We start from the raw sequence: 22,910 nt of genomic DNA on the forward strand, positions 1-22,910 counted from the left end.
GCAGGAATGAGCCATCAGGGCCGGCGCTTGTAACAAACGAGAGCGGCAGAGCAAGGATGGGCCTGTCCCCTACCTGGCACAAGGTGGCGATGTGGTGGTGTCGATGTTGTAGACGTGCTTGAAGTTGTACAGGCTGATCACATCATCGTTCAGGGTAGCCAGTTCCAGGCAGCCGATGAAGCCAGGGAGGTTTAGGCTAGGAGGGAGCTGTGCAGAGGACAAGGAAGGGTAAAAGGAGAAAGGTGCCACTCTTTAGTTGGGTATTCTGAGAGCATTTGTGCCTGGGATCAGTTTTGTGCCTGTGCAATTCTTATTTTCAAAAAAATTGGTTGCTGCTACTGTGAATAGTCTTCTAAGTCCTTACCATGGTATGGCCTTTGGGCTGTAAGTGAATAGGGAGCACATCATTTTGTCTCACAGTGAGAAAATCAGGCCAGGTGAGGCAGCTGCAAACAAAAACTTCTTTTGTAGTTTTGACTACACGAGGGAGCATGCTTGGAAACGGGGAAAAAGACTAAGATTTGACTAATAACAGAGCTTACTGAATGCATATCTCTCAGTAGATATTTCATATCTAATGTATAGATATCCTTCATGGCCAGAAAAATGACTTCATACCATAATTAAAGAGAGAGAAATGAGAGAGCTCTTTAAACCCAGGAGACTGGGATTCAAAATCTGTGCCAGTGGGTAATCCTCAGTAGGTATTATTTTGAACAGTTAGCAGGATGTAGAAACTTCTTCTTTTAACAAAGGTCACTGCAAAACGAATTTAAATAGCCACACTGGTGAGGGGAAAAATACAAAAGAATAAAGCTGGCAGACCCAGACCATTCTTTTTATATTAAAATATTCTGCCCTGTGGAACAGGTGTGATAATAATAATAACACCTCTTGTACTTCAGAGTTTGATCACTGTGAGTAGCTTTTCTTCATCTTCTCGTTATTTCCATTTTCTTATGATATAGTAGTAATGGTAATACAGCAATGCAGAATATAAGTAGCTGTAAAAGAAAATTGCATTCTTATCTGCAGCACAGATACATTTGGTAAATGATCATGTTTTCTTTTTTCCTTTGTTTCTTCTACTATTCTTTTAAATTATGTTAAGCATGAGAATTCTAGTGATTAAATGGTGCATTTCATATTTGCAAAGAATGTAACAGGGAAGCAAAAAGCTTTTGACATATCAGACTCCACATTAATAAATGTGAAGGTGTCCTTTTCTAAGGTGGAAGGGGTGCATATACTTATCAAATAATACCCTGAATTCTTTCTTCCTATTTCCCTTCCCATTTTCCTTCACTCTCCTATTTTCTTTTTCCTCTGCTCTACTCTGGAACAAACCTGGAGGGTTCATTTGCTGGATGACTTTTCGTGTGTGTGTGTGTGTGTGTGTGTGTGTGTATGCAACTGTTATTCAGTCTTCAGCCCTATTCCCAGGCAGTTTGCACCCAGAGCTCAGTAATCTAAAATTCAGACTGTGGCATAAATCTAGTAGTCACAAAAATACAAAGCTCAGGAATGCATGAGTGTATTGAGTTACTCTTTGTTTTTATGTTTTTGGGAGAGCTTCTTGTGCATCAGTATTTGGATCTTTTTAGCACCTGCTACAGTTAGCTTAAAGAATTTAGCATTCTCCAAAGTCTTCTTAGGTATGTTTTTATTCAGCCATGCAATTTTCACAGCCAAGATCATTGATACTGATTTTTAAATCCCAAAAGAGGAACTGGTATGTTCACAGAAGCAGGTAAGTGAGGAGCTAATTCATGCTGACTGTTAGGATCTAGACTGAAGCAACTGTCTCACACAGGTCTTCATATTTTGCACAGGCAATTTTTCATGCTGTTATAAGGCTGGATTCCAACCAGTGATAATTTAAATTCAAACAAATGACTGTGTTGCTAGTTTCCCACAAGATCCTAAAATTAACAATACGTTACTATTCGTTTTTGTGATGGTTGTAAAAGAGAAATTCTAAGTACCAAGAACTCATTAGCACTGAAAAATACTGGCAGCCTGCAAGCTTTGTTTAGTTGGACTAATCGGCCTTTGTTTATGCATGCTACTTAACTAGCAAGCCTTCCTTCTCTTACTTTTCATGAAACTTGAAACCTGATCATCTTACTGTATGACAAAATATGCTAGGGAAAACTTCTTTGCCATGGCTAAAAGATGGAGTCCTAAGATGATAAATGACTAAATAAGGAGTTTATCTACCATTTCTGTGATTAAATGGAAGCCCAGCAAGATTAGTTTGCACTATTTAGTTTTGAGTAGAGAATATTTATCTGACCAACCTTGAAGTCTGGAGGCACTCCACCAACATAGAAAACAGAATTTGCAGGTTCCAAATTAAGAAGGGAGCCAGGACCAAGGACCTCACCCTTTTTGATAAATTTTTCTTCAGCTGTGCTGCTAAGACTGGGCACAGTTAAAAACATTTTGCCGTGTCTTCCAATCCTGCAGAAGAGAATTGTAAAAGAAGAGAATTTAGTGTTGGCAAGACGTACAAAAGAACAAGCAGGCCTCCAACTCCAGGAAGGGTTTTTATTTCCTTTATAAAAGACTAGTAATCAGGAGGGAAAAAAAGGGAGGGACCACAGACACTATTCCTTCCTCCTTGTGGCCCCTTGGGTCTCAGCTCTTCAAAAGCAGAGAGAATTTCCATTTATTTCAGCAGCAGTAGAACCAGGCACTGAAAATTCCTGATGGGCAATTCTGACACAGCCTTTTCTGCTTGATTTTTCCTATTAACTGTTTGATTTTGGGGAAATACATGTTATCACTTTACCTCTCAATTTTGATGATGCTGAAGTAGGAAGGCCAGGTGCTGACTGGCTTGGCATCCAGAGGTATCTCCACATCTTGGCCCCCCAGATTATAAATGTACACAAGGTTGTCATTTTTAATTGCAAGACCAATATAATGTTTTGCCTAAAACACAAATGGAGAGGGACATTAGAGATACAACACTGAAAGAGATTTAATGCAGAACATTAGTAAAGTGTGAGCTTTGATCAACTGAATGACACCTTTAAATATTACTAAAAGCTATTTAAATAGAAGCAAAAACTTAATTCTCTAACTGGTTGCTTTCACCACATAAAACTGTACAGAAAAAAAGTCTCTGATATTTTACTTTATATCCCTTTTGACTGAGGTAAATTCAAGGTCATGAGATCTCTGCTGACCATGAATTAGTCATGTTCAATGGGAAGCTGTTCATCACTGTTTAGTGTGCAGTACCATATGCAGGAAATAGTCTAAAGCCTGGGTATTATGCTGCAATTAAATATTCTGCCAGGAGGGATTTAATTTGATTCATATTCAGTAGACATTCTTTTTAGAAAAGCTTAAAAATGAAAGCCTGACTCTTTACCTTCCCAAGTAATAGACTGCCACGATGACACCTGGCTTGTGAGTTGTGATTTTTTTCTTTTCAGAACCACAGTTTAAAGAATAGCTATTTCAAAGTAGTGATCAACAGAGTGTACAACAGCAGCACAAACCACAGATAAAGAAGCCTGCTTATCTTGTGGGCCTGTGACCTCAGAGATTTGGAATTGACACTGTCAGCAGCATAAACTGATTAAAGCGTATCTCACAGAAGCCAGGCAGGTGACATTAACTGCTTCAGAGCACCTTGGTAGTGGCAGAGGAGATAGCAACTGTGGCTTCCAGCTGTGACAATCAAAGCAGTACACTCGAGGCACTCCAATTTGCTTTTTAGAGAGAATGCCTCATTGTTTGGGCTGACAAGTCTCAAGGAAAGGGGTCTCAGGAACCCTTGCTCTTTGCTTGTTACAAAATCAATGATGGTCCTATAGTAGACACCTCTAATTTTGAAACATGAAGAAACAGTGAGAGGAAAACCTGAGGGCAAATAAATTTCAAACCTCTTTCAGTTTTTTTTTTTAATAGATGTATAAAAATAAACTGGGTTGTTCTCTTACATTTTTGTTTCCAAGGTACAAAATGAATCTGTCTGGTGATGCTGCCAGTTGTGGGTTGTCTTTGTGAAGCTTTATGTACAAGCTCATGGAAGTGAAAGATTTCAGTTCTTCCACGTTGATCTTTGGATTGACTTCAACAGCTGATTGGCCTTCAAACATCATGGAAACTTGGACCTGCAGTTGCAAATGTAGAGGATGAGACACATTTTTGTTGCCTGGAGTCATTACTTAAGGTAAGTGGGTAACAATACTGAGCCAGCAGTCTTGCTTACTGCAAGAGTGGAGTTGGCACCTATTGGCATGTAAAATTGTATGTTTGTAACAATATTTTCTGGAAGATACTGTAAAGAATATGGAAGCAATTAATTTTAAAATTAATTAAAGGTCCTAATTAACTCTGCTTAAGCATATTCATAAAATAAATTGCATTTCAGAGGGAGATAGATGTGTGCTTAGTTGAATCAGGGCTACATAATCGTATACGGCACATAATGAAATTCTTACACAGCTATAAAACTTCTGCCCATAATTTATTTCTTTGCTTTGGAAGTAGTATGACCATTTTCTCTTCATGAGTAATCCTGTTATATCACTGAATCTACAGTGATATTTATGAGATGTTAATAAAATTGTAAAACTGTTCATTTTAGTTCAAAATGCTTTCAACATAACTGATGCAATGTTTTCAAGCTTAAACACAGTGTACCTGAATCACAAAATACATTTTAAAGGACAGTCAAGCTCTACAAACGAATGGATTTTTCCTTTTCTAAGTTATATTCCAGCACTGTGAACATACAATAATGCACTTAAATTTTTATTTCTCTGAATGAATTCAAATATTCTGTTTTAATTTTTGACCTTGTTTTTTTTTGTCATAGAAAACACACTCATTATTTATGTATGGTAATGAAAGTGTTTTTTTCTCTATTAAATATGTGTAAGCCAAAGATTCTCTTACCCTGCAGAAAATTAATTCGAAAGAAATTGTAAAGTAAAATTGTAATGTAAGCTCAGAAAAGCTTACATTAAATTGCTGTAATTAATTTGCCTACAAATTGTAGGTAATTAGGTTTTGTTGTTTTGGCCATCTTACACATTGTGCCCAAATCTTTATTATCAAGTTGCTACTGCAGTAACAGTAGTCTACCATGAATACTATGATAACATTGCCTGCTTGCAAATAGTACCTGTAAAGGTTTCAATGACCTCCATGGTGCTTTGTTCATCCAGTTTTGGAGAGGTGACAATGTCCAGGTTTGGGCTTCTAGCATAGCCCAACAAAATGGAGGTTATAGTAAGATTTGATCATTAGTACTAGTAACCAAAAATCCCATCCAAAAGTTTTACCTTGCTTGCTACACTCCTGGTTTGAGCAATTAACTCTCTGATCCGCTGAATGCTGGAAGAAATATTGTTTGCTGGTGCCTTCTGTTCTACTCTGCGCAGTTTGTCCAGGAGTTGAGGGAAAACTTCTGTAAGTTTCTTCACTGCAGTTAAAAAAGAAGACACAGCTTTTATTTTCCTCCTTGAAACACTGGTTTTGCACCAGGAAAATCCCACCCTATCCTCTTAGGTTAACTCACCTGTCCCCTTCTGCTTTCCAAACAAGTTGTAACTATGATGTGTGAGAGGCAGTGAATTCAGAAATGGTAGTGATTTCTAACAATCTAGTATTGCTAAAGTTTTTGGAAATAAGTTTGCACAAAGGAGACTGTTTACTTAGGACTCATAGGTAATACTCTGGTGTGTTATCTTTGTAATATTTTCCTCAAGGAGCTCTGCAAACATTAATAGTTTTAACCTTTTAATCTTCCTTCAAGACAAATAAATGTTAAGCCTAATTTTACAGATATGGCAACTGAAGCAGAAGTATTGTTTGTTCAGCATCTCACTGGGTATCTGTGGCTGACCTGGAACTGCATCTAAGAATTATGGTTCATGAGCTCTTCAAATTCACTGTAGGGGAGATGTATAGGTTATTTTCCTCAGCTTTCAGCTGTGAGTGTCTCTCAGAGGTCATCACCCAGATAGCAGCAGTGGCTGCAGAGGAGATGTGTTTGCTTGTGGCTCACAGTCCACTCTCATGTCAGAAACACTGCCACTTTCATGCTGTGGTAACAGGCCCGTAGTGTACAACAATAGGTGGCCGATGATGATGATGATGATGATGATGATGATGATGTGTCCTAGCCTAAACTGTGCTTAGTACCTGCCCCAGCCCTTGTGGTTGGTAACCTCGTCAGCTTTCCTGCCTGCATCTGCCAGGGGTCATGAATTAGAGTCCTGGACCTTTGGTCTTTTGCTGCTGTGCCTTCTGGTGGTACATGAGCAAGTGTCATTGTTAGCAAAGGGAAATGCAGGGGCTCTGTTGTGTTCAATGTGAGAGAAGTCCTTTCCCAGAAAGATAAGCAGAAAAATTATCAAGAAAGAAAAATAACTACCCTTAATTATAATCCAATTTCATCACATCAGATTCCAATGACATGTTGCCCTTTGAAGGATGTTTACACATCACATCATTTTTCATCTTTAATTAAATGTAGGTACAAGTAGCTGAATATAATGAAATGCGATTTTAGCTGCAAGCTACATGCATATAAGAAAGATCCAGCATTCCCAGTTAATTTTTAATGACATGGATTCACTATAAAAGTTAAGACCAGATTTGTAGGGTTTGCAGTTATACTTTAGGCATTGTCAACTTACATCCACCTGCTCTTGTGTTCTTCCCATCATATTTTTACCTTTGTCTGAGAATCTTAGAATGGCTTGTGTTGGAAGGGATCTTAAAGATCACCTAGTTCCAACCCCCCTGCTGTGGGCAGGGGCACCTTTCACTGGACCACATTGCTGAGGGCCCCCTACCCAACCTGGCCTTGAACATTCCCGGATGAAGACTGCAGAGAGGCAGGTAAAGGGGCTAATCATCAGATATAGGAGACTGTATAGAAAGCAGGAAGGGAGGAGCAATCACTTTTCTGTGCTTCCAGTCTCTGTTGAGTAAAGACTGAAGCAGCTCTCGGCCTCATTCATATCAACCCAGAGTATGAGAAGACCGCATGGAGTCCTACAAGTGTGCTTGTTTTTGGATAGAGTGAAAGATCTGTGCTTGCCAGTCCTGTCCTGTCTCTGCTTGGCTGTTTTCATTTGTATTTTACTTTCCAAGTTCAGTCTAGGAGTGGTCCATACAGAACTTAAACTCTCCAATTAGTCCTGAAAGGCCTTATGTGCTGGGAGTTAGTAATCAGCTGTTCTGTATAAAGCTTACTGTACATTAAAATATCATTATTTTAGTGACTTGTCAAAGAATTATAGTAAATTTTGGGTAAAATGGTGTTTCCAGAATGCATTAAATTTTCTACTTAAAAAACCCCAACAAAACCCCAGTCAACTTATAGGAAGTTTTCTTTACCTTTTTCCATTTTTTAAGGCAAGAATACTGCAAGCTCAGAAGATGATTTAGTAAATTTCAACCACTTAAAAAAAATAATCTGCAACTGAATTGGAATTGTATTTGATTTGATATCTTAAAACCTGGGTTTTCTGTTTGAAACTTGATTTATTAAACTTGAAATGCTACTATAACATGAAAACACAAAAATAACATCTATAACTACCAGAACTATTGTGAAATCTCATTATAAATCTCTTTTCCTTGTCCTTTATATGGCATTCTTCAACACAGAAGAATATTGATTTTGATTTTAGTCTTTGGGATGAAGGTGAGAATGGAAAGGAAAGCTATTCCTATCCAGTGATAAAACATAAAAAAGAAGGGAAACTGTAAGGAGGAAATACCTTGACTATAACCTTCCAGACACTTTCCCCTTCCATGTTTTCCTTCCCAAAGTGTCACCCTCTCTGCTGAGGCCCACCAGTTCCCTGCACAATGGCAACATGGGCTGTTCTCAGACAAACTGCACAGCCAAGACATGCTCTCACCCTTCCGAACACCAAGTGCAAGCTTTATTCAAGGGCAGTGCAGACATGCCAGCTTAGAGGCTTCAGCTGCTCTGGTAGTGTTATTGGCATGAAGATCAGGTGTTTTGGTGTTCCAGGCACTTGTCTGAACATTTGTTGTGACTTTCCTTTGGACTTTGGTGGACATTCTTCCTGTCAGGTCAACCTGTCCTGGCAGAATACACAGCTGATGTGAGAACACTCCACCGTGCCTGGCATGTTTACATCTGTGTTCCTGGGCTGTGAATCACAGTCACATCTGTCTGGAGCACTACCTGTGCCAGCCTCCTGTGTAGCACTGATCTCTCTTCTCAGCTATTTCCACCTCATCTTTCTGGCAAAAAACCCCTCATCATACCTTAAAACAAACGAATCAAATGCCTTCAGAAAAAAATGCCACAGGAAAGCTTCCTCCACAAATGTAGTAGGGCACACTTTGCTGTAGGTTGCACATTAGCATCTCTCCAACAGTTAGTTTGTGGTCAGCAGCCCCTCCAGACATTTGGATATGAACACAGTATTTTCAAGGTGACTCCCTACCTGCAAACCCCCTGTCACAGAGAAGACATTTTTTCCAGGCACATCTCACAGGAGCTCTTCTTGTTCCTTTTTGGGAACAATACCAAGGGAGACCTGGGCCATTTAAACTCTATTCACACTTACAGAGCACCTCAAATGCTGCTGGAAATATTTCTTCCAGTACAACAGCTAGTATGAGCAGATTTCTTTGAATCCTGAATGTCTGCTGGTATTTTGAGCATGAAGAGCCGAGTGCAGTCTGTGTTGCTGCTCCATCTACTAAGCTGTCACTGGTAAATGTTAAATGTAAATCAAGTGTAAAGGTGAATTAAAACAAGAACCTCCACGTGTAAGCTATAGCACACTGTTTCTCTTGGATGTTTTTCATCATACCATTCACTCCTGGGAGGCCAATCATATCCACATTTACATTATTTTACATGGGAATTAGAGCCCATAGCCCAAATTGTACCTGTGGTGATCAAAAATATTTTACAGCAATGTAATGCAATACAAGTGCTGTTGTATTAACTATACTCTTATGGAGCTCTGTGCAGTGACTAAGAGTGAGCTCACCATTCCCAGAGGGAGAGGTTCACTGTTCCCTTTTGATGACAAGCTCAGAAAAATCTGAGTTTCCTCCGGACCCAGAAATTGGGATGTTGAATAGCATGGAATTTCTTCTTGTGAAGGGAACCACTTCTATTCTAGTTCTTGGGAGCACGCACTTAACCAAAAATACTAGGGTAAGTGTCTTATTGATAATGGAATTCTGAAAATAACATGACTCTTGGGATTCCCCAGCTGAGAGGGAAGACTGTGACTTTGGAACACTAGAAGCAATGTTGGGTTTGGTACTCATAACACCATTTACTGTAAAATGACACTTGAGTTGCAAACTTTCTGACAGAAGGAGAAGGGATTTAGGGTAGTAGATCTGAGATTCAGACTTTCTGGAGACAGAGTCAGTGGAGTTATGGACTTTCTCTGAGGCACTTTTACGAGGCAAGACATCACTGAACAGGTTTGCAGGTGATGGTATCATCAAACGTGTGAAGGAAGTTACTTTTTCTGGATTTCCAACCTCCCTAGCCATAAATACCTTAGGATTAGTGAGCCTCCTGAGCAGAGTCAAGAATACATGGAGCAATAAATAGTGATGCTGTAATCAATTTTTTATTCAATATATTTTCATTTCCAGATTGGTTCTTTTCTTCCCCAGTTGTTCTTTTCCTTCTTTCTACAGTCACTTCATTTCAGCTTCATCTTCCCGCTTCTTTTTCTACTCTTGCCTATCATCTTCATTTCAGTTTTGTATCCTGCCTTAGCTTTTCTTTTGTCTTTAACTTACCTGAAAATTTTCATAATAAGTTTTCTGATGTTTCCAGTGTTTCCAACAATAAAAGTGGAATTAGTGTGATGTTTACAAGCTTCTCCAGAAATCACCCTGCTTAAATATTTTATTTCCTCCTTAATGCTCTTTGACCCCTTTGTTTAGACTACAAGATCATCAAGTGAGGGACCATTTCTCCTCCATGTTTGTATTACTGAGGACAAAAGGGCTCTGTTTTCAAATGCCTCTCAATGTCAAAAACCAAAAAAACCCCAAAACTAAATCACCAATCATAATAGCCAGAAGTGTTTAAACAAGCTGTTTACCATTCAGTGCGACCTTCGTACCCTGATAAAAATGAATTCGAAGTCAATAATGCTTCAGCACTTAAGTGTTTAAGTAATTTTTGGAAATGCCTGAGTATGCAGTGGTTTTAAAATTTAGTCAAGACTCTAGACAACAGCTAATTTTCGAAATTTTTCATAGAGGTAAAAAGCTAGACGATTATATGCAATGAATATGCAATGTAAACAATTCATACAACATGATGTTGCTATGATTCTCTGATTTACTAACGCTAAGGAATGGCAAAATTCAGGTCACCATACCTGCATCCCCAGCTGAATGCACAGCACTATCATATGCCTCTGAATTGTGCTGAAAGTCTTGCAGGTTTTGGGACCACAACCTCACGTTCTCATCCATGGGGGTTGTAGCCTGCGTTACTGTCGTGGTAGCACCTACAGCCTCTGCAGTCTTCATCTGAGCTTGCTCCAAACGCTCTCTGGCCTCAGCTACAGAATAAATAGGGAATGATAAGAAATTAACTCCTGCAAATTGTCAAGCGTGTTGTGTGTCCCATCCCTCCCTGCTCTCCGTCTTCCCCCTCCTTTTTCCCTTCTTCCCTCCAGTTTATATACACTGAGCATGATGTCATATGGAATGGAATATCCTTTCGGACAGTTGGGGTCAGCTGTCCTGGCTGTACTTCTTCCTAACTTCCCATGCATCCCCAGTCTTCTCACTGGAGTGGCAGTATGAAAAGCTGAAAAGGCCTTGGCTCTGTGTAAATCCTGCTCAGCAGTAACAGAAACATCTCTGTATTATCAACTGCATGTTCAACACAAATCCAAAACACAGCCCCATACTAGCCACTGGGAAGAAAATAAACTCTACCCCAGCCAAAACCAGCACAAGGTTCAAGAAAAATGTTAATAATTTCAGTGGCAAAATATTTAATTTCATTATGAAAGTGCTAAAGCAGGATATTTGCTCTCTAGGTCTAGTAGTTTCAGTCAAATTCTTTTAAGTGTCCATAGTGCTGAACTCTTAATAGCAACTTTATATCCATAATCAAAGATAAATCATGCTCTTGAATGTATGAAGATAAAGCATCATAAAGATGAAGCTCCTCTTCCAACCTGTCTCTGCTGATTGCATTTTTGCAATGGCTCTCATCAGTTGGCTCCGCAGGGCACTCATTCTGGCAAAAGTGCCATTGACTTGCCAGCTGGTGTCTGCAATGGTGTAACCACTACCTGTGGGGAGAAAAGGGGAGGTACAGCTGAGGGACGTCAAAGTGGCTTCTGAAAAGGTAAATTCAATCCTGGGGATGTATGTTGTTAGGCATTTAACATACCATAGACAGGATACCGTGGTCTCTTTTAATTTAGGATGTACTTGCACTCTTGACTTTACAAAATCTAAAGAAAAAAGCAGCCCTGCAGCACCCCTGCTTACCACAGGGTGTCTTACAAAAACCTGGAGAGCTGTATTTCAGTCAGTACACTTTCTCCTTGTTTTACCAGAAGTGCTGAGAATAGCTGCAACTAGCACACAGGAAAAGTTTTAAGGAACTCAAAATGCCCTGAAAACTTTGAAAGGTAATTTGTAATTCTAGAGCTTTCTTTCATTTATAGTGAAGAAAGGCCAAAATGCTTTAACATTTATTATTATCCTCCACTGGTGAAATCCAGCTTTCTGAACATTTAAACTGCTGTGATTTGATTTTCATTTTACTACTTAATTGAGTATATTTATTAGTGAGCAACATTTTGCAGGGTCACATATTTAAGCAGTAGTTGTATCTGAAATGGACTTTTCATGAATGAAATAAACTATCAGTATCTAGCAGGATGACAAAACATGAGCTACTCAAACTGTGCTAATGGCTGTCTCAAGTGCTTTGTGTGGTAAATTCAATCAATAACCTATTCTGTTACAGCAGTAGTTCTGCTTAGTGATGTGCTTTTGAAATTTATTTCAATGTGCATGGCTATAAGCTGAATTGGAAAGTAGAAAGGATGTATATTTACTGTCATGTGCTGTCCGTTGTAGCTGCATGGCTCGGATGAGAAGTTCTTCACTTTTACCTTTATGGTAAACGACCTGAGTATCAATTCCAACTGCAGCCTACAAGCATGTTCCAAAAGAGAAAGTCAGAGTAATGTTTATCAAACGTTCTGCTTTATTGTGTTTAATTGTGGACTACCTTTTACCTGCATATAAATGCAACTGCAAAGTCACTGCAGCTTCATTTGCTTTTTTAACATTTAAGATTGGAAGTTGGATTGGAAAAAAAGTCTGAAAAGCAAAACTTTCTGTTTTAAGAAAGTTAAAGAAATGTATGGTTTTCCAATCAACACCACTGAGTAACAAAGATAGAGATAATCCTCTTAATTTATCAGCTCCAGTTTAGTCAATGTGACTGAATGCTGCATGTTATTTAGGTACTGTGACTGTTCATTTCTACTGTCATCTCAGATAGGTGGTGAATGCTTTCACTTCATGGGGAGCTGTCTTGCAGTCAACAGAGGGCTGGACTTGAAATCCCACAGCCCTGTGGGGTTCAGACCCCTTTAATCTACCCAAGTCCTCTTGCTATCCCACTAATAAGTTGCTGGTGAATAGCACGTATACAGATTGGTAACTATAGGCATACAAAAAATACGTGTAAAGTATTTTAGAACAGTAAGGCCAGAGAAAAAATTAGCATCCTTATCCTTATGCTGATTTTATGAGTGGGCTTTGTCCCATTTCAGCCTGGTTTGCTATGAGAAGTAGTGATATCTTGACCATCTTTCCTGCCACATGGCACTGAGTGAAGCAGGAGGACTCAACACTAAATGCCATCTCAGGTTCCTACAAGAGTAGGGAGTTTGCAATTTCACAGAAACGTCTCAATGTGAGTGACAACACAGAGCAGCATCACCCTATGGGATAGGGACAGAAGAACCTCTTGTGTCTTTTCAAATACCAGGGGACTTCAGACTGGAAGAATAGTTAACTATATGGGATTTAATTCAGGAAAGAATAAAGGAAAAAATATGCAGTGAGAAGTTCATTGCTGCTAATTAACCTAAATTAGTTTTTTCTTTACATTTAGTTGCCTGAAATCCCTGAAGCATTGTAAACTAAAAGCTGATATTATGAATATTACTTACATCCTTGACCCGGTTTGTTGTGTTCAGTGCCAGCAATGCAACTTTATTGGCTTCTTCGATATAATCAGCAATGTTTTCATACGCATTTGAAGCATTGATTGCCCTTTGTACCAAACCGTTTGAATCAACACCATACAAATTCCTGTTAAAAAGAGAGCAAAAGGTGAAAGAAACCAAACTGAAACACTGTAGTTTCTGGCTACATAATCACACACATAAATGTACTTGACCTAAGTGGTATTCTCTTCATTGTGTTTGACCAATCTGAAGCAGGTGAAAACTGTGTGGATAGAAGGCACTTCCCAGTCATTTAAATCTGAGAATTTTGCCCTTAACATTTGTGTGAGCAGCAACAAATGACTACTGAGCTTTTACCTTTTTTTAAAATCTAGATTAGATATTCCATAAATTAACAGGATAACCTTCTTCAGGAATAATTCCTATCCATGAATGGAAAGACCTATGTGACCAGGATAGCTGTGTCACTGAACTGTTTATATTTTCCAAAGGTAGGAGGAAAAAGGGGGAGAATCAGATGAAGAACTACCCTTAGTCATGAAACTTTGCAAGAAGTTGGATTTAAAAACCAAAAGAAACCTTTGATGGCACGGTTTTGATCTGCTTATTAGATGATAATTGGTCTTCAGGGGAGATTCCAAATAGAAGATGGTTCAGGGCTCAACATTCATCTGTTAACAATTTTGAATAAATACTATTTTTTAATGTTCTGGTGATAAGCAGATTTCAAAGTATATGTTAGATATAGATTCTAAATATAGATATATTTGCACATGTGTGCATTCACTTCAAAGTGTTTGCACACTGAGGGATAATTTAATTTCCAGATTCAGCATTATTGCAAGACTTTTCTGCTAAATGCCCCTAAGGTAAAACAATAAACTCTATCACCTAAAAGCCTAACAGGCTAATAAAGCAAACTTATAAAACCAAGATGTTTTGAAGACAGGCTAAATGTTTCAAAGGATTAAAGTCTCACTGCAGGACAGTCTTCTCAACAAATACAGAGCCAGCACATTTCCATCTGGATATTTTGTAATTACTTTTGTTTGCTTTTTGTGAAATTCCTAATGTGTTGGACTTGGTAATAATTTTTAAATTATTTTGGTAAGGGAGGAAGGCAAGCCATATGGGCTATTTTTTTTCAAGTTAGTCTGCTGCCCCCAGTTAGCTGATCTCAGACAGAACATATTGTTTGGTTTTTATGTTTCTGTGGTTTGTGTGGCATTATAGAACAGTTTCAGATGTCACCTTTATACAACTGCATAAAAGAAAACCATCTGTTATTTTTTTTCCTCCATTTTAATCTCCTATTTAGGGCATACGAATATTAAGAAACAACTGGTATTTAGATAATATACTTGAAGAGTAGTTTTAAGCTTATCTTCCAAAAGCATATGCCCATGATGTTACTTAAGGTAGAATTTGGTGACATATTTTATTTAAGAATTCATTTACAGCAGTGATTTTTCCATGGATAGTCCCAATTGCAAATAAAATCATTAAATTTATCTAGAAGTTACTTTTTAGTAAATTGGTGCAATGTTGATGCATTTAGTATCTTCCAGCAAAATAGAAAACTTGCAATAAGTTTTTGGTGTTATTGTGAGCCAGTTTCATTGGGACACAACCTATTGAGCACCAGAACTACTCCATCTGTAAAAGTGTTCTTGGAATAAAATTCTCTCAAAGCTCATTTTGTCCCCTGTAATGCTAACATTTTCTAATGTGGCTGAACTTACTGACGTGAGCAGTTTCTGCAAACCCCATTTAATCTTGCCTGTATTGTTTTAATTTTCACTAATCTATCTTTCCTATTCTTTTGCTATAGGAAGAGGAGAGCAAGCCCAGTTAGACTACAGAGAAAGTCATGCAAACATGATATGTTTGTTCTTTAAAAAGTTTCATAGATTTTTCTTAGCTCAACTTCAGCTGTTCTCTCTGGACCATGACAAGTCCTTCTATACCTGACTTAATACTGATTTGTTTGCTGCCTATTTATCATCGCTGTGTTCCTGCTCGTCTTTTCAAGCTGTTCAGCAAGTGGCACTTGAATGAACAGAGTCTGCTGAAGTTAAATTTTACCCGTCCAGCTCATCAGCAAGTCTTCTTAGGTCGTGTGCATGATTCATAGCTTTTTCTACCAAATCATCATCAAACAGGGACAGATTGGCTATTTTTTCTTGCAATTCCTTTTTTGCTCCATCTATTTCTGCGTAGAACCCTGATGCATTCTGAACAAAGCAGGGGAGGAAGGAAAGAAGATGAAGATTGCAAAAAATCAAGTCTGTATTTTGATTATTAAGTTTTATTTTACCCTTTATATTATTATAATGATCCTTTATTTCTGTTATAGTTGTTTTATTTTACATTTTTAAGAGAAAAAGAGTAAAGATCTGATGGTGAATGCCCACATGGAAAGACACATGCAGGAAGATAAAAATCAACAAAAAGTCCAGAAATCACTTAAGAAAGTGTTAGAGAGAAATGCATAAAATAAAAAAGAAAGATGATAAAAGCCTTACTTTATGTCTTGTGCCAATGACAAGTCTTTCAGAGTGAAGTCCCCTTTCTGCCTCCTTGCACAAAGAGATCCCTCATGCTAATCTTGGATTAGTCTGATTTGTAAATCAGTCCACCTAAATACTACCTATGTGTACGTATTGGCAAGGAGAAATAGTATCCCTTTGCCTTAGCCATGTTTCTTCCTTACATGAAATACTTGGGGGAAGACAAAATGGACCTGCATTCACCTTCTCTCCAGTACACAAGCTTGCTGATGTGTTTGAAGATTATAAATGTGGTAAAATGTGATTATAATGTATGTATATTTTATGTATATTATTAATGTAAATCTTGTATTTCAAAGTACAAGAAAGAGGATGAAATGGAGGGAGGGAAAAAGGATGAATGAGCAAAATGTGAAAATACTTATTGCTGATGAGGATGGACAATGTGTGATGTTTGCATAGTACTTCCTTCCCTGCAGTGTGAACATCCTCCATGTGTGAACTAAGTCACAGCAGTGGGGAACCCGAAATCATAAACGGCAGCAATTGGTGTTGCACAAAACACCAGAGAAAAGCCCCAGCATACTGCTTGATCATGGGGATGGTTACAAAGTAAGCTGTCTTTCTGTTTTGTCGAATTCCTTTTTCAAAGAACAATTAATGACTTCTGACATTTGCTTTTATGTCAAGAAGTGGGCAACTGTGACCAAAATGAATCCTTGTGGAAATTTTCATTTTTTCTTCCATTATTTCAAAATTTTAAAATAAAGCATAAATAAAGAAAGCAGCTTTGCTAAATATTTTAGTTAGCAAAATCCCTGTTTTATTTTCTTCATCTTTTCATAGAAAAACCAAACCCCTAAAATTTCTAAAAATTTCCTCCAGCACCATGTCTGATTCAAAACACTGGATAGTGGTCTACAGTTCCAGAAAAGGATTTCTATACAACAATCTGTTCACATATGTTTGACATGGTGCCTGGTTTTAATGCTGATATCTGGGATCTTTAGTATTCTTCTGTGTTCACTTGTAGGCACTAGAAAAGGAAGTTAGCATAAAATGCAGCGTTTTACCAGAACATGTTTTGGCAGCTGCTTGTAATGAAATAATTGAGAACTCTACCGCAAAATCTTTCATTAAGCTTTGCCTACAGTAAGGTGTCCTTATAATAGAATTATTTTTTTTAGGCAGTAAATTGTAGTTACAGAGCTTTTCATCCAAGAAACCATTTACTTTTTCAGGGAATATGAACTAGTATTTCACTGAAGCAGTATAAAGAAGGAGAGTTTTTCTGTTAGTGATCTAAACACATGACTTCAAAAAATCAGGATGTATAATTTAAACAAGCCACTGAGGCACCTACCTTTATTACTTCGCTTAACTCAGAGTTGACCTTTTGTGGTCCTTCCAAAATGGTTGTGGCACTGAGCAGAATGCTGTTCACTTCATCTATTTGCTCTTTTATGTTCTCATGTTGTTTCTAAAAAGAAAGCTTGAAATATAAATCACATCCAATACTATTTGTGCTTTGATAAAATACAGTGTTTTCAGTTTTGTTAAATTTGCTAAAGTAAATTCAAAAGGTGAACTAAATGGATTTTAGACATACCTGAAGTCTGATTTTCCCAGACATGTCTAATTGCTACATATTATGATGTGAATTCTTTGCATTTTTTTGTTTTTGTTTTGGTAAAAGAAATGTTGGATGATTAAAAAAAAAATTATTAATTTAATTTTATATTACAGCATAAGAAGCTATTGGAATGAAGCACTATTCAGTCCACAGCAGAGACAAATTAAACATGGATTTTTCATAGTCATCTGGAGATTATATTTTTCTGGAGATTTTTAAAATCTACAGTACACAGATCTCTTTTCCTTGTCAGTAGCAAAGCCAATGTGAACAATCTCTTTTGTACAGCATCTGCCTCTATTGTGAGGAATAATGGAAATCCAAATGGTTAAAAACAGTGAACAAATGCAACTACACACTTCAGGCTTTGCTCCATAACTGTGAGACAAGCTGCAGCTTGGCGCTGTAATTATGGAACAATGGAACAACAGAAGAGGCTTTGTACTTGAGGATCTCAAGTTCTTGGGAAAGGATTCCCTAGAGGAGCATGCCTGATCTCTCTGTTGGATTCTTAGATCTTCCACATCAGCATGAACTTCTAGCACTGCAAATTTCAAGGACTCAAAACTCAGCCACTGATGCTATGAAACGCAGAGGTTGGCCTGAATTTGCAAGACCATTCTTCAAATCACGAAATTGCTCACTAACACCCTCTCCTCCAGAATCCAAACAATTTCAGCCATTGAAATGAAAACAATTTGCTTCAAATGGCCCCAAATTTTTCTCTTTGTAATTTTATTCCCTGCTGAAAAAAGAAATGAAAAGTTTTAGGTGGGATATTCTGGTTTTGCGCGAAAAAATAGTTTCTTTTGTTTGGCTGATGGGTTGGGTACTCTTCTGGGATATGAAACCTGAAAATTCAGTTTTCTCATCAGGCATGTGGATTTGAACCTAATGCCACCCCTTACAGGCAAAGGTGCCCCACTTCCATGCTATAGGGGACAGGTCACCTCTGAGGTCTCCTCTAGAGTGGTTACTTTGTTCAAAATTCTGAATCTATTCATTTGAACAGGGCACAGGAGAAAACTGGTGCAACCTTATCGCTAGGCTAGCAAGTTCACCTAGCAAGTAGGAAACCCAATTTCAAGGTATCTATTGTGGAGTGGTTAGACAATGGATTTGTGCTTGAAGATTCAAGGACAACTGTCTACTCCTGAAAAAATGGGGATGCATTTTGTTTAAAGTGGTTCAGAGAAAGTTTGGATCAGACAGTATGAGTGAACTCAGCCCAGGACACAAATGCAGTGCAGAATCTTTATAAGTAATTGTTTTCTTAGAATATAATTAGTTTTGTGAGGCCCTCCCACATTGTAAGTCAGTATATAATAGGATGAAACAATCCCACCACAATAGTTATAGCAGCCATGCTACATGAAATTTCAAGCTTCTTGGGTTTTACTGCAACATGCCTTGCTAGTCTAGGCATAGGTATCCACCTCTTCCTTGGTCTGATGAGGCATGACATGCCGAAACTTCTCATTCATTGTCACTCCACAAATAGGTAATAGTACCTTGCACTTCCACATGTTGTTTCTTAGAACTGAAGAGTCAAACTCATCCTGCTGAGTGATCCAAGAAATTCTTTTTTGGTGTGGTGGTTCCTGAATCTAAATTGTGTGCAATCTACAGTTTAAGCAATGGCAGAGATGGAGTGTTCACAGTCAGTGCTTACGATAAATGTAGTGCACAGTACCTCCTGCCTTTGGAGCCTGGCTGTGTTTTCCCTATTTATATCCTCTGTTTGTTTAACATGGTCAAGTGCCTCGTCTAATGCCTCCTCCAGGTCTGACAGCTTCACATCCTGTTCGCTGAGCTGCTCCAGCACGTCAGTTACCAGGGATCTGGTGTCATTGTACTTCTCGTGAAATGCTTCAATTTGCTGTAGCACTGGGAGAAAAATAAGAGGCCAATAAATCCAAAGCTTGGATTTCTGACAAAACTTACCTATACAGCAATTTCTGTAGCTGTTACTCAGGCAACAGTAAAACACATTTTGTAAAGCTCACTTGAGAGATCGTATACCTAGATTTTAATTTTCCCTCCTCATTTGAGAAGGAAAGATACTTCTTATTTTATTATTTCATTTTAATCCTATTAATTCCCCCTCTGAAATATATTTTATTAAAAGAAACTAGATCTGTCTTTCCCTGCTTTTCATTTGTTTTTCATTGGCAGCCTGTTCTGGAGAAGACAGTCCTTATGCCTCATGTTCTGACTCATGTTGACTAAGCGGTGACAATTAGGCTGCTACTCTTCCCCATACCAGCAGTTTGTCTGCTGGTGTTTGCTGTCCCCATAGCCGAGCTAGCAGGGGGGAAGATGTTCACATGAGCAATTCCAGCCCTGCCATGAAACTTCCTAAGCAGCTATTGTTGAGGTGCTGCAGTGCACAGGCACACACAGACACACAGACCTTTTTCTCCCCATTCTGCCATGGGGAGCACCAAGCACCAGCAGGGACTTGGAGCAGGAATTTGGAAGCAGCAGCATCTCCAGCACACCGGCTGGTGCTTGCCAAGTGCCTGCTGGTCCTCCCCAGGGGCTCAGCAGTACACCCAGAGCTGCCCATAACCTGCCAGCTGAGCATCAACACGTGGCTGAAAGTTGACTTAAAACTCACACTCCTCTGCTGCATTTTCCTCCTCGTCTGCAAGTTGCCTCTGATTAGTGAAAGGCTTTCGTTGTTTGATCTCCTTCAGCATCTCCTCAGCCACACTCCACTTCTGGGCAATTTCTTCAGGGCTCAGCTCTTGTTGAATTGCATAGTATTTTGACTTGCTGCTGATTTCTAGGGGGGAAAAGGGAACAGATGGTCGATTCAGTATGACTACAGAGAAATAAACACCGTGGACTGCTTTTACTTTTGTGATTAGTGATAATACTGATGCCAAAAGGAAGTCTTAATTATCTTCAACTCCATAGTAGATAATTATTATGTTTAATCCAATCTTATAATTAAACCTGTAAATAAATCACACTTTCTGGCATATGTGGAGGTCTCATCAGAAGAGGATGGGATTAAGAAGACATGGGTTGTGTGCATTATTTGGCTTGACATTTCTTATAGGCTGCGAATAATAATTTTATTTTAGGTTCTGTGGCATGTAGCAGGCTGGGGTTTCATCTAGGATCATGGTTTTTAAGTGCTGCTGTTTGTTAAATAATAACAATGCTACGGAGACTGAAATAACCTCATTTTCCATCTGCAGAAGTTTGAGGCACCCTAAGGAGGTAACATATGGCTCCTGGCCTGATACTGTCTAGCTGGTTTGGAGATAGATACTATTTCAAGGTTTTGGTCTCAGTTCAAAAAACATTGTTGTATCCCTGCAGCTGAAATTGAGTTTACCCATTCCCAGTGTAATCATTACAAAGTTTACTCACTTCTCACTCCCTGGCCTTGAATACCAATCACCTCCCCTTTTATGCCCTGTGATGTGTGTGCCTTTGGCTAGTGCTTGTCACTACTTTTGTGGATAACCAAAGCTGGCAAAACCGGCACTATTCTTCTGGAAGATTTTTATAAAAAATAGATGTGTAATTGTGGCACCACTGATCCTTTGGCAGAGAGTCTCTGTATGCCTGCTCTTGCTGGGCTCTGAGCTCATTAGTGAAGCTTTAAAGGCTCATACTGAGCAGTAACTGATCACGACCAGGGCTCCATGGATTTCTTTTTCCTTATGTTGGCGTGTGTGTATGTGTGCATGTACACCTTCTCTTCAGTAAAGAGTGGATGGCTTTTACAGGGGTGATGCCTCTGTAAAAGAACAATTTTGAACATGGTGGAAATAATTTTCACCTACTTGTTTCCAGCTGCTTTCACTGTCTTTATTCACAGCTATGGATGTTACTTCTTCTATAACAGCTTAACCTGATTGTGCTATTTGTGTGCCAAATTAGATGCATATCTGCCTTATGTGGTTCCTGTCCTGCTCCAAACCAATTAATGGTACAAAATGATGATCCACAGACATCAACCATGATTGTTAGTGACTTAAAAGGAGTCTCATGCTGACTCTTTTACTCAATAATTTTAGAAATAAAATGTGATGGATGGCCAGACCATCAAAGATTTTTTAGCATCCCATGTGTAAAAAGACAGTACAAATGTAACATCCTGTGAGTCTGGTCTTAGCCTGCCTCCTTTGTGAGATGGGACATATTAACCATGTTTCCTGAGATAAAGCAATGGAGCACCTGTGGAGATAAGGATAAGCAAAGATAACAGTTGATATGTAACCGCTCTTCCTTACACAAGTTTCCACATGGCTTGCAATAACTGCCAAGATAGAACTACTGAGGTCTATTAATCAAATATTTCCATTGGAAAAGGGCTATTTAACATCAACTACCAGTCAGCATTTCTGTTCTGGTGCCATACACAGCTTTTGCATACTGTTGACTTTGCTGAAGACTGGGGGAAACCAGTGTGTTCTGCAGCAGAATGGAGGCTTTTCTGCCACAGGTGTACAGGGCACAGGGATGTTTTTGAGTACATTGATTTGGGGTGTCATTGCTTTCTGCAGGTACTGTAGAAGAGGCTGCAATTGGTTTAATCTCACTTTTATATTTCGGGATGATAATGGTATGTCATAGATATTCCAGATGAAGATGATTATCTCTGAGTAGGAAATCTTTTTTAAGTGCAGTTGTGCTTGAGAAGGTGTTCACTGTTGCCATAAATTACATGCTGCCCTATATATCAAAAGATTTTCCTTTGATTTATAGGACAGTAAAAATTCTTGATGATCCATTAATACATGAAGGTTTCATTAATACATTCTTGACACTGAGATGAACCAGAAATGAATCTATTTACCTTCAATGTTATCTCTTATATTATTGAGCTGCTGCACAAGCTGAGAAGCACGGTTGTTGATCTCCGTGGTTTCCTTCTGTACCAGTTGGCCTTTGCTGGATGCTTCATTCCCCTATGAATAAACCATGAGAGGTAAACATTAGATTTCTTTTCAGATGTGAGGATGAGCAGTATAAACACACACTTTGCTTTCTCCTGATGAGCACGTGAAAATCCTTTTTATCATATAAAGTGGTATTTAAAGGCGTTGAAAGTAAAGATCCGTCTTGTCGGTGTTTTCAGAATTGCAGAGTGAGAGATTAAAATCTGTCCCATATTTATCCATCATCTCCTGCAATCAAATTTTCATAAATTATCTACAGTTGTACATTCAGTGGGGCTGGCTCGTTTTGCTGGGTATGGCATTTCCTGAGGAAGCAAATAGAACAAAGCAAAAGGTGTCAAGCTCCCAACCATTTTCAGATCTGTGTCGCCCTCAAATGAGGTCCCCAGCTCTGCAACTTGTTAAAAATAGGAAAAAGCTCAAGGCTTGAAAATACTCTGAAAAGCACAGACACAGTCCTGTACTACATTGTGTTGGAGGCTGCACTCTGCATTGTGTTCCCTTACTTAGAGTTTGTGGAAGCCCCAGGTGGCATTTGAAGGCAGGGCCAGGGTGGGTAGCACCACTAAAAGGGATGGGCATACTGGTAAAACAAATGTAAGGGTTAGTAGAG

The 22,910-nt window shown here is 38.7% G+C and overlaps 1 protein-coding gene and 1 long non-coding RNA gene across 3 annotated transcripts in view; one reads left to right on the forward strand and one right to left on the reverse strand.

Annotated features, from left to right (window-relative positions):
* Window positions 1–22,910, reverse strand: part of LAMA4 (laminin subunit alpha 4) — a 100,333-nt gene that overhangs the window by 26,679 nt on the left and 50,744 nt on the right. For both annotated transcript variants that reach the window (XM_017739583.1, XM_008637778.2), the window contains exons 9-22: window positions 22,195–22,306; window positions 19,996–20,163; window positions 19,069–19,262; window positions 17,106–17,222; window positions 15,318–15,466; window positions 13,215–13,356; window positions 12,087–12,183; window positions 11,193–11,309; window positions 10,380–10,565; window positions 5,307–5,446; window positions 3,957–4,130; window positions 2,795–2,937; window positions 2,301–2,463; window positions 74–207 (exon numbers count right to left, since the gene is read on the reverse strand). In XM_017739583.1, the coding sequence (XP_017595072.1) occupies window positions 74–207; window positions 2,301–2,463; window positions 2,795–2,937; window positions 3,957–4,130; window positions 5,307–5,446; window positions 10,380–10,565; window positions 11,193–11,309; window positions 12,087–12,183; window positions 13,215–13,356; window positions 15,318–15,466; window positions 17,106–17,222; window positions 19,069–19,262; window positions 19,996–20,163; window positions 22,195–22,306 (2,036 nt within the window). The remainder of the gene's footprint in view (window positions 1–73; window positions 208–2,300; window positions 2,464–2,794; window positions 2,938–3,956; window positions 4,131–5,306; window positions 5,447–10,379; window positions 10,566–11,192; window positions 11,310–12,086; window positions 12,184–13,214; window positions 13,357–15,317; window positions 15,467–17,105; window positions 17,223–19,068; window positions 19,263–19,995; window positions 20,164–22,194; window positions 22,307–22,910) is intronic.
* LOC108448002 lies at window positions 4,102–18,162 on the forward strand. Its single transcript, XR_001863756.1, has 3 exons — window positions 4,102–4,189; window positions 15,064–16,354; window positions 17,489–18,162. It is a non-coding gene; the product is annotated as an uncharacterized LOC108448002 (long non-coding RNA).

This window comes from Corvus brachyrhynchos, unplaced genomic scaffold, assembly GCF_000691975.1.
Source record: "Corvus brachyrhynchos isolate BGI_N302 unplaced genomic scaffold, ASM69197v1 scaffold14, whole genome shotgun sequence".
Lineage (NCBI taxonomy): Eukaryota > Metazoa > Chordata > Aves > Passeriformes > Corvidae > Corvus > Corvus brachyrhynchos.